The 12839-nt window shown below is 31.3% G+C and overlaps 1 protein-coding gene across 1 annotated transcript; it reads right to left on the minus strand.

The window, feature by feature from the left end:
• Positions 1-1851: 1851 nt before the first annotated feature.
• LOC113857542 (cell division control protein 2 homolog) lies at positions 1852-8806 on the minus strand. The gene is made up of 9 exons (XM_027489542.1): positions 8697-8806; positions 8568-8600; positions 8283-8467; positions 7269-7389; positions 6232-6405; positions 5240-5403; positions 3221-3308; positions 3079-3132; positions 1852-2258 (listed from the first exon to the last, which is right to left on the minus strand). The coding sequence occupies exons 2-9, from the start codon at positions 8574-8576 to the stop codon at positions 2169-2171; spliced, it is 885 nt and encodes a 294-aa protein (XP_027345343.1). The 5' UTR covers positions 8577-8600; positions 8697-8806; the 3' UTR covers positions 1852-2168.
• Between the last annotated feature and the right edge of the window lie 4033 nt (positions 8807-12839).

Below are 12839 nucleotides of genomic sequence, written 5' to 3' on the forward strand. Positions count from 1 at the left end.
TGACCCGCACTAATGAAAAGATTCCACTGCTTCATGAAGAAGCTCTTAAGGCGGGTAAAAAATGTGGGCAACGTTGTACCATGCTACCTTATGCTTTCGCATTCAACTTGTTTCACAGAATATGCATTATGTTCCTGATTATTTGCGGCAATGTTAATCGATAACCAATCTTGGTTAAGACCATTCTGTTCTAAAGAGTTTTGCATCAACACAGTGTTAATGGTGGGGCATATTTACGTCACAGTAGCGAGACACACCAGAATTTATTACTATAGTTATCTTTATGCTCTTGTAGCACATCTTATGCCACTACTCCACACTGTGTAACATCGCTTATTAATTACTCTTATATACACCATGTTCTTAAATTGCGAGAGGTTCAATTAGGTAATTAAGATAGAAAAATATTTCTTAGTACCAAATTTTTATTTTACCCTACATATATTTACTTAGCTTATTAATCACTTTGCTTATGATCGAAAGGTTAACATTAATAACAGTTACAGTGATAAAAGTAAGAATAATAATAAAAGACACCAACAAAAGTAATAACAGATTAATGATAATAATAATAACTACGATAGTAACAATGACTATCTAGATTCATTAACAATAATAATAATGATAACGGTAACGATAATAGAATGTAAATCATTGGAAAGAAATTAAAATAATGTTTTTGAAAAAATTAAGTTTAATGTGTGTTAAAACTAAGTTAAACTAATTTCATTTCATTTCATTTTTACGTCTGAACTTGATATCTAAGATATAATTCAAAATAGTAAGATTGCAAGGGTTTGTTGATTCAGGCGATATGTATAAATCATTTAGCAAGTCCATGATGTTGTGGATGGAACAAACAACAAACAGGGTGGGTTTCTTGTCAGATGCTTCTGTGATGCCATCCTTCCCAGATAAAATGGTAATGCTTCCAGTGGGAAACATCGGGACTATCAATTTTATTTTTGTCGATAATTTTAGTAATTCATGTACGCATTTTACGCTGTCTGCTTTCCTCAAATAATTTGAGCTTCACCAATTGGAAAGTTTACCATAGGCGTATATGTCATCAGATCTAGACAAAAGATAGTGTTTTTTCTTTCTTTCTAAAATATACTTTTTTTTAACTACTTCATCCATCTCATATTAATCATCACTTACTATTAATATACACATATTAAAAATAATTAAATCGACTAATTATTATGATGAGAAAAATTAATTTTACTAAAAGATTCCTATTAAAAGTGCTAAAAGTATTACAATAATTAAGCAATAACTAATTTTAAAGTTATTTTAGTAATTATTAATTGACAAAAACTATCATCAATAAATAAATGTATTATTGGAAAAAAAATTAAAAAGTGATAAATAATTTGAGATAAATAAAGTGATAAAACAGCAATTAATGAGACCAAAAAAGTACTTTATAAGGATTAAAAAATATAACTAATCTTATTAATAACATTAAATTTATCAATAACTTTTTTTTTCAAAATCTTAAAACTATTGACTAATTTTCTTCTTTTCTGCCTAATTAATTATTGTTTCTACCTAAGATATCTTGGCAAAAACTAATTAATATAAAACTTGCAAAAGGTCCTATAAAAAAGACAATTATAAAATCCCAAAAAGAGTCATATTTAGAAGAGGTAATAAATACAAACTACATTAAAAATATTTTCAACATCAAAACATAACTAATTCTAATATATAATGATGAATTTATACAGTCTGATCCTTTTTAATTGTAGTGTTTAATTTTTGTTAATATTTTAATATATAAATAAAAATGTATTTTGATGATATAATGGTGACAATAGAAAAAAAGATCAACATTTCACCGGGGCGAGAACGGAAGTCAAATTTACATGCTTCCCGGGAGTAATGATTTGTTTTACTAGCAGCATTCAGCACTATATCTGTAACTGTAACACATCAAGCAAACTTAAAATTTGCTTGTTGCGTTGTAGAGACTAATACATTAAAAGGGTAATAGGCAATATGATCACACTCAAGCAGAATATAAAATGATTCTGTAGAAACAAATAAATGAAATATGATTCGGTCCCAAAGCATTGAAGGAAATAGCAAGGAGCACACAGTTCTGAGAGTCAATCATAGATGCTACACAGTAATATAGACACCACTGCCGTGAATGTAAGAAATTAGGGTACAAATTTAATGTCTTTGAAGTATTCATGCTCAAGAGCGCTCCTGGCAGTGATTCTTTTGGTGGGATCCAAGCAAAGCATACACTGGAATACAACATAAATCTCGAAAATAAGCACAAGAGAAAATCTAAGAAAACAATTTTTAGGAAGGACATAAAACTTTGGCATATTACTATCTAAAACAAAGAAAACTCAAAAAATGCAAAATATGGATTGATATAGAGAATTGAATAATAATATGAAGTAAAATCAAATGTTACGAGATTTTTCATTATATGATAAAATCGAGTACTGGAATACTCCCACCGTACAGATGACAATTAAAGAGCTGCTTGATACCATTGAAGGGAACAACATTATTAAAAAAAGTAAAAATTATCCATTCGGGGTCCTTCAGTAGTATCTCCCTTTCAAATTAATACAAGCAAGCTATCCCACTAGGTGAGGTCAACTCTCCCTATCAAATTAATGAGGCAAACCAAGAATAATCACCTTCCCACTCCCAATCTTTTTAGTTCAAAACTTAACAGAGTTGAACATTACTAATGGTTAGCTTAGAATAGCAATCACAAGGGAATATTTGAGATCTAATATCAACAGTTTGCATAATTAACCTTTCTAAATTCCAAATAATGAAAGATTTATAAACAATCAGTCATCATTGTGCCAAATATAAGTCGTACTCATCTGGAACCTTGTGTTGTGAGAAAGATTACCATTTGATACTTGTGCTTTTTTTACTGCTTCAAAATGCATTTTCTTGTTTTATTCCGATTCTCAACAGAGCAGAAAGTACTTTCTTCATTAATGATGAAATTATAACTTTATTCATTTTATCACCATAATAGATAAATATTTTACTTCTTCTATTATGTAAAAATATTATACATGATGTTCCACTTACAGAAAGAAGATCAAGACCAGTAGAGTCAAGATTTGGAACCACAGTTTTCTGGTCCTGCATAGTACAAAATAAGGCTAAATTCATATAGCAATGAAAATTCAACATTAATTAAAAGCAAGGTAAAGACAGTTCATTTTATTACCCTAGGCAGCCACTTGGGAAAGGCTGATTTAAAATCAGGCAATGATGTCACTCCAGGCCATGTATCTTCACTTGGCGTACCCAAGATTCTTCATATAAGGAACGGTGTGTCAAAACATAATCATACATTGTGTAGCTTTGTTTATTTATTTGTTACATGCCTGTTTGGAAGCAAAAATATATTGGTTGCATTATATGGATTGCAATACCTAAGATATTAGGTTCTCTATAATATGAAGTTTAAACCTCATGAATACTTGATTGATGTGACTTTTCATAACTGAAGCTCTTGTTATATGAATGAGATATCCTATCAAAGAATATATATATATATATATAGACAGGAAATTTCTAATACTCTATTTAAGGACTGAAATGGGTGCTTTAGGCCTGCGCCCAATTTACCTTCAGCCACCGGCAAGAGACCTAGTCAAGCAGTGACTAAAACCTAGATGGTATTCACAATCAACTTTCATATTTGGAATGTCTAGTTCCCTAGATCCTTGAAATTACAACCTTCCTTTGAAAGAAATGGAACCATCTAAAGTCTTCGCAACAGTTTTTCAAAACACAGGTGGTCTCTGAAATAATCAGCTCTTGCTGAAACTCCTTTAGCGAAAGATGGAGAGATACAAATTTCGGGTTGGAAAAACCTCTACAGTGCTTACTTGGGCCAATGAAAGCTTCCTATAAGCTCATTTTAGTTTATTAAGTTTTGCAAACAAATTTATAAATAAGCTTTCATTTTGTAAGAGTTTATTGACTAAGTATTTAATTAAGTTGTTTAACCAAAGGCTCCCTAAATATCCAAATGAAACATGACTCTCCTTTTTAATTGGCTTATATAGTTTGAACATATTCACATTTTGGGGGTAGTTTTAAGATAAAGAGATAAAAAGAGAAGTCAAACAGTGAGGCTGCACAAATATGGGGGCAAAAAGGCTAATTGCTCAATAATTCAATTCCACATCAAAATTGAATTGGCCACATGATCTTATATTTATATATGAATGCACTTATATGTAAGACAGGGAATGCAAAGTAAAGAATTACAAATCCATTTTGCAGAAAGCTACAAAAAGGAGCAAATAATAACAAATGCATCCTATAATTTACAAGGGAACTTTCCTATCCATCTGCATGTCCACCAAGGTGATTCCCTGAAAATCGAAATCCACATGCTGAACAATATGAAGACCATGGAAAGGCACATTTTCCATAGAAGTCTACAAACATGTATTTGCACTTAAAAAACAGAGCATTGAGCTCCACAAAACAAAAGATAGCAAAGGACATCATACTTAGCACATGCTAATAACACTTTACCCTCCTTTGAATGGCCAAAACCTCAGTATTTAATCAACAGAATCCCTTCATGGCATGCCCACAACTCACCAAATATACTAGAAAGCCAATAAAAAATATAACTAGCTGATGGACAATCTAACACACCTAATTCACGCCATGAAAGAGAATCTGTTAAAAATATACACTTTGACCACAAAATACTCTAGATATAATTCTACTTTAATCCAAAAGACCACACTTCAAGTAAATGGCAAATCTCTTTACGGATTTCTTCCATTTTGCCTACAAAACGCCAAAGTGGATTATAAAACATTGCATAAAGTCCAAATCTTCAGGATAATTACTAACAGAATCCAAATGAGCCACAAGGCTCTGAGATCAAGCATCTGAGACTTCATACCATATGCACATTATTTGCATTGATCCATCAGAATGTTACATTTAGTGTTCAGATTTTTCCATCTGAATCCCCATCAGGACATAAAATTCCAAAATATTAAAAACTGCAAAAAAAAAAAAAAAAAATTGCAACTTCCCCATCATTAAGATACACATTAGTTGGAAGATCCCAGTACTTATCTTCCACACTTTCATTTAAGTCTAGAGACTGTTTATGGAATTAAGGGGGCCACTCTTTTTTCAAGTATTTAGCTGACAATTTAACATGTTTTCAAAAGATATCTAAACAACTTAGGGAAAAAAGGCTATTTACCTGAATATTTTAAATAATTCATCAATCTCAGAGTCCCCAGGGAAAAGAGGTCGTTGGTTTACCATCTCAGCAAATATACATCCCACAGACCAAACATCGACCGGGGTAGAGTAATGACGGGATCCAAGCAATATTTCTGGAGCTCTGTACCACAGTGTCACCACCTACAAGCAACCGCCAACATTAATTCAGAGACAGGAATAGTATGAAGCTTTTAAAGAACATCAACCATTATACCTTTTCTTCGCAACAATCATGTGTTTCTTAAAGAATTTACTTGTAAGAATCTATTAATTTAATAAAAATTTAGTAATGTAGCTTTTTAAATTTAAAAAAATGGCTAAATAATATGGCTAATATTGTATAGAAATAGAAAAACGAACAATGCACCTACAATTCTTGCTTCCCATATTTACTTATGGAACTCATACAACTAAGTACCAACTATTATGTTTCACAAATTTAAAATTTAAAATTAACAAGAAAAGGCAATAGCATGAGGATGAGTTAGACAGATAATATTAAACAGACTAATTTTTCACAATACACAGTGTGGCAACCCATTAGAGAGACAAACACTAAAGCAACAACAATCAAGGCTCTATTGGTCTTCTTCTTGCATGAACAAACCACCTTACACAAGTTTCTTTCATCTTCTCTTCAGTTTAATAATAAATAAATAAAAGAAGAAAGAATGAAAGAAAGAAAAGAGGACATATAGAAGGAGAAGGCCAGCTGCAAGTCCATGTTAATAAATTTTAGATCAGGAGAAGAAATAATAAACTCCCAAATCCTGTCTCCAAGATCTATTGTATTGCTTTAGCAATATAGGGAAGTAAGGTTTTCAACTAAAGTTTGGAGTTCAAAACCATTCAACCTTAAAATGAAGCATGGCATAAGACATTTCTTTTCTAGTACACTCAGGCCCCTTAATTTCACATTTTGGTAATCTCCATGAATGACCAGAAGCCACAATAAGATAGCACACAAACCTCATGTGTAAATGTCCTAACAGGAATTCCAAATGCCCTAGCCAATCCAAAATCTGCAAGCTTTAGTGCATTAGTGCTGCGATCTATCAACAAATTCTGAGGTTTTAAGTCTCGATGAAGAACTCTGTGTGAATGACAGTAAGCAATGCCACAGAGAATTTGGTAAAGGAACATCTGCAGAAGCATAGTTAAAAAAATTCAAATTCCAAATTAACAAATCCTGCGTGCCCAAATTAGCCCATCTGTTTTTGAAACCACAATAAAATATATTTGATTAATGATGGCCCGATAAGGTGGAAATATTTAATCATGATCAAACATAAAAACAATCAGAAAAGAAGTTAACAGGAAAGTAATACTATTTTGCCCATGCTCAGATACTTCAATACTGAGGACACAGGAAATGAGAAGAGCCAAAATCTAATGAAATAAAAAAAGATGCATGTCCCTACAGCATCATGATTGCCAGCCATAATTCAATGACTTGAACCAACAAAGTAAAGCTTTTTTCTAATCAACTACTTCAGATAATATTTGAATAACATGCTACCAATTCTGAAAATAAATAAGATACAATTAACTTATTGACCTAGTTTTTTTTTTTTACTCCTTAAGAATAGAGAATTACCCTTTCGCACATTCAGTTTTAACAAGCACTTAACAGCCAAGATCAAAATGCTAAAGGCCAAATTTAATCAATGCATCACTCGTCTTGAGAAATAGGAAACTTTTACGGACAAAGTCATACCAATCAACTGCTATCCACGTAACTTGTAATTCATCACAAAATTCATGAGACATGCATAATAAGTATGGACCTGCATTTTGACAAGTTATAGTTATGTTGAAACCATAAGGTTATTAATCATCACTGGATTTCATATTTGCTTCATTTAATTTATGGAAAAGAAACAGACAAGACAAGGGAAAAAAAAACATATATTTGATGGTTAAGTTGTGTTTCTTGTTAACTCTTATACCTACAAATTTAGACACAAGCTCAAAAACCTCCAAATAAAAGAAGAGAAGCAACACACTTTTATTTGTCGTAGATCTTTTGCAAACTCTGGAGATGAGTCCATGAACTTCTTTAAATCTAAGTCCAGGTACTCAAAAACCAGATACAATCGCTTCTCACTGTGTACTACATCCTGCAATCTGTCATCCAAATTCCAAACAACCCCCAATCATAATAAGGAAATGGGTAAAGAGGCAAATAACAATAAGACATCAATGCATGAACTAGAGAAAGCAACATAATTAAAGAAACTAGTCAACGGGCTTCCTTGGGCCATTCAATCTAAATTTGAAGGCATACATCACATAATACCACACAAGCATGTCTTTCGTAGATCTTATAAAACAGTGCAAACACAATCTTTGTTGCTTGGGGGTATCATGCTGGGATACAGAAAACCATAGGGAAATTGAATATGGATTTTCAGAGACATAAACAACAGGACTCAGATATGAAAATGTCCATAAATCATGATGCATCCAGATGCCACCTACATGAACAATTCACAGCTGTAGAGCTTGTCGGACAATATCAACAGATTTAGCTTTACCAGTTGACCAAACATTAATCAAATGGAATTAGAGAGAAAATCAAAAGCAGGTTATGTCACAAGACAGGGGACAAAATAGTGAAGAATATGGATAACATGATAATGGAAGCATTGTCTATATGCAGGAAAATACACAGATTTATTAATAGATGCATGAACTACCAACATCATTCCAAATGAGTTCAGCCATGCCAAAATAATCACCTATCCCAATGAAGACATATCAGAGTAATTAATACACATTCTGTAATCAATTATAATTTAAATGCTTAAACATCGGTGTTCTCTGCAGATCCAAATATCAGAAACAACAATGCACCAATAACACCACACAATGACCACCATGTTGAGACACTGAGGCTCACACTGAGCATTAATCTTCCTATTTTTTTTTTCTACCGGCATAACATTCTCGCTCAGCACATCAATTTCATTATTGAAACACCACACATTACTCATAAACACATAGCAGATGAAATATACCTAACAATGTTCCTGTGCTGCATCTCTTTCAAGAGGGAAATCTCTCGAATGGCGGTGCTGGGAACCCCCTCATCTTCCTGCTCCAGCCGAATCTTCTTCAACGCGATGGTCTCGTTGGTAACACGGTCACGAGCCTTGTAAACGACGCCGTAGGTTCCTTCACCAATCTTCTCAACCTTCTCGTACTGCAAAAATTCATAAAACATACAAAACAGTAGAGCGAAAGAATCAAAGGTATTTTTAAATCTCAAAGTGGAGCTTCAAGACGCAGTGCGTTTCACTGACCTGTTCCATGAAACTTGGTCTCTAAGTTCAAAGCTAAGTTATAAAAACAGAGAAGAGAAAAGAGGTGAATTAGAGGGGAGAAAAGACGATTGAAGAGGAAGAAGAAGATCTGAGAAGTTAGGAGTGTACGAAACCAAATGGTGAGAGTTTGGCGCGAAGATTACACTGCGCGCAGAGGCGCTATCAGTCTCAGCCTCCTTTCTGGCGTGAGACTGACTGAGTCTATTTTTCTCACCTCTACCTTGCATACCTATTTCAAGTGTTCACATTTCTTTTCTTTTCTCTCAAAATTTTGTTATTCATTTTTTAATTAGAAATTTAATTTCATTAAGTAATAATATTTATAAATTATTGATAAAAAAAATCATTTTTCTCTGTATATATTTAATTAAAAGTTTTAATCATATATGCATTTTTATATTTTAATATGAACTACTTTCAATAACAAAATAATCTGCCATAAATTAAATCAATTTTAATTTATTTCTGTTTATATTTAAAGGTACATAATTTTTCTACCGTTTTAAATTAAGTTTATATTCTAATTTTTTTATCATCAAAATAGTCTCTTTAAAAGTTAAAATGTCATTAAATTAATCATTTAAATATTTTTTTTAAAAATAATTCTTTAAAAAAAATAGAGATGGTGCAAAAACAATCAATTTGGTAACTATTTCATATTGTTAAATGATTGATATGATGGTGATTTTTTCTAAAGATTAATGTAATATCACGATTTAAAAAGAAATTGTTACAAAAAAAAAATCAAAGAAGTGATGTAATTAAATTCAAATCTTCAGAAAAGGAAGCAGAATATTTACTCTTTAAACCATGTAAATGTAAATATGGGTCTCAATAAATTGTTTATTTTCATATAAAACTTATGCTGCTTACTAATTAACTAATTTTCCAATTCAACTAAAATTAAATAAATATGTAAATATTCAATAAAAAACATTATTATTGAACTGAATATGGAGTCAATTTGTAGGAAAAATTATATTCTTAAGATGAAATAAGCCTTTTCCTTAAATTTTCTGTGTCTGGCTTTTTTTTTGGGGGTCAATTTTGTGTCCGCCTAAAGTTGATTAAGAATTCACGGAAGTATAGTTATTAAGCAATAGAATGTTTAAGGCTTTTTCCACGCAAAAAAAATGTTTAAATTTTATGATTGATTTTGAAATGCAAAATAAGTTTAAAATGTGACATTTTCTAGAAAGCAAAATATCATGGGGACAAAGGAACGCGTGAAGAATTTTCTAGCTAATTTTAATCATTTAATAAAATTTATTTATTATTTTACAAGGGTCCCCACATAATTAGATGCAAAGTCACAAGAGAATTGTCTCTATCCAAGTCAGTGGTCTTCTTTAGTTTTTCCCCAAATACTCGGTCATATATTATATTCCAATTTGTAAAATTTAACCCCAAAAAAATGATATTTTTTTATTACATCAATAAATTTTATTGATTCGTTTAACTGCATAAAAATAAAAAAGTTAATGCAGTAGAAAAAAATGTCATGTTGTATAGTTATATAAATTGAAGAAATATTGTGCCGAGTTCGAAAAGAAGAAATATCAAATGAAATTTTATTAAACTTCAGATACTAATGCTATCATATAAAAGTAAATTTGAAAATAATTTTAATGCTAAGATGCAAAAAGACATTACGTTTTCGTTGATAAAGGTTTTTAGTTTTTGGTCAATGTTGATAGTGTGTTTTCAGTCAACGTGGATAGAGGAAACAATGCAAAATTCATCCAATAATCGAATTGGGCTTTATATTTTCGGTCCCTTATCCAGCAAGACACGCGCAAGTCGCAGCTTTTGATTCAATGAATGATCGCTTTTGTTACATTTTAACATTTTTCTGTCCACTCATCCAAGTTTTTGTACTTCATGCGGGGCCTATGCAAATATAATGCCCCATTTGTTTATGGTCTCAGCTGAATATGTGTGCATTCACTGCAAGATGCAGCAGCACACACGTAAATTACTAAAATTACGTTAAAATAAACAAAGCCAAAATGCAAAAATGTTATGCCTAATGTTTTTCAGACGTGAAGCCTAAAAAAACATGTTGACATAGCTTTGAAATTAAAGGAGGAGGATGTCTAGCTGTTCCGGAAGTTGTTCAGGTCATAGGCCTATTGCATTGTGAAACGTTCCGGATAGGCATGATGGAAACTCTTTCGGCATAAAGAATTTAAGGTAGTGATTGATAGTTTAGTGTTTTTGTCCTATTTTTGCTCCAAAGAGAAGTGTTTCTACAAGATAAATCTATGGTTTGGGGTTGGAGAAATTTGGTGAAGGTGAGTATATGACAGTGTATATGATACATACTTGAACTATGAAAATTCTTCTATCATATCAATGTTGGTTGATTTTGTTAGTCTGTATACGTGGCTTTGTAATTGTTTAGTATAAAATTGTGTTCCTTGTTGTAAAAATGGTTGTAGTGTGTCTGAAAAAATTGATATTTGTCAGAAATATCAAAATATGATATACATTTGTAACAATTGAACTATCTTACGGTGAAATTTTTGTAAGGCTTTTAACGTGATTAATTGACTTCACTTCTGTGGTAATTTCAAATATATATAGATGGTTACCTTAGTTTGACTAACAAACCAGATCACATTGTTTTATTATAATTTTGACACCTCAAATTTTAATAATTATTTTGGTAAAGAATGAAAGAAAAAAAAATTATTAGAATCACATCATGGAGCATATGCAAAATGCAGAACGACAAAGAGAGTTGTCACTTTAGATTAGTTGATAATTGTTTTTTTTTCTAGTGAATTGGGTTGAACTCTCTTAATTAGGAGCTATTGCCTGTTAGTGAATGTTAGATTCTTCTAACATGTTCTCTCTTATACCAAAAAAAAAAAAGAAGCTTTTTTATTACTTCATACTCATTTTATTCAAAAAATAATGAATATTTATATGAACCCTCTTTTTGACTTTTATCTTTATAATATTAAATAAAATTTCAAATTAGTAACAATTGTATATATTAATTTTAAATTATCTTGTATCTCTTACATATTAATTTGTTATGAATTTAAGTTTTTGCCGTTAAGACATTTTAAAAATATTCACTTTTACGGTTAAATGACATGTAAAAGTTAAAATAATATAATTTCACATCTCTCATCTATTTTCTCTCTTCTTCTTCCTTATATCCACATTATTCACGGTGTTCTACCACCACTTTTCTTTCTCTCTCCTTCTCTTTGGAGTTACACCATGCACTTCCAAATTTAGTTAAGTGAGTAGTAAGAGTTATTTGCTGATATCATCTCAAAAATAAATGAAAACTTTATAGCACCGTACACCAAGGAAAGTAGACTAGAAGAGCTAAGGAATTAAAGAAGTTTAATGATACCTTTTTCTTGAAAGACATCTTTTCCAACAAGCTTAAATGCCTAGATGTTACCTCCTTCTTTCAATATGGACTTAAAAAATGGAGGCATGCTTCCAAGAGTAATACCCCCATCTGGGCATTATGTTTTTGTTTATCACAAAAAATACTAACTTGCCATTGAAGAAAACATGTGTAATTACGATTATATTAGGAAGATGGATACCTATAGTATAGTTGATAGATGATTAGTAACTAAAATATTTCCTTTGTTTAAATTGTCACCCCAGTAACTAAATTGTCACCGAACTATATTAGATATAATTCTTAAATGGACAAGAAGAGAGTATAAAGAGAGGTGGCAGCAGACGTAAACTACATGAATATGAGTAGAAGTGTGAAATGATGTCTTTTAACTTTCACATATCATTTAATGGTAAAATTTAATAATTTTCAATTTTCGTTAATAACAAAGATTTAAATGAACTGATATAGAAGGAATTAATAAGACAAATTAAACAAATAAATAACTAATATACATGATTAATTTAAGGATTTATTCCTATAATATTTATGCTTGCATACATGTGTAATGCTTTCAAATTTTTCTTGCTGTAGAAGGTGATGAAGGGAAAATGCAATTTGCAAAGGAAGTGGTTGAAGAAACAAGTGGCCAATTTGAATTGGTTCTCATTGTTTTGTGACAGATACATGTATTGATAGAGTGGTCTTCAAACTTCGGTTCAATTACTATTGGTAGTCATTTTCATGCTACTGCTACTGTAAAGCAAAGCGAAGATCCCATTACAAGCATCACTTCATCCCAAGTTGATATGGGTGCCTACAATCTATGGTCTCTAACTTGTAGGGGTATTAGAGTCTACAACATGGAGCAAATGCAA

The sequence above is a fragment of the Abrus precatorius genome, unplaced genomic scaffold, assembly GCF_003935025.1.
Source record: "Abrus precatorius isolate BTA unplaced genomic scaffold, Abrus_2018 Scaffold2, whole genome shotgun sequence".
Lineage (NCBI taxonomy): Eukaryota > Viridiplantae > Streptophyta > Magnoliopsida > Fabales > Fabaceae > Abrus > Abrus precatorius.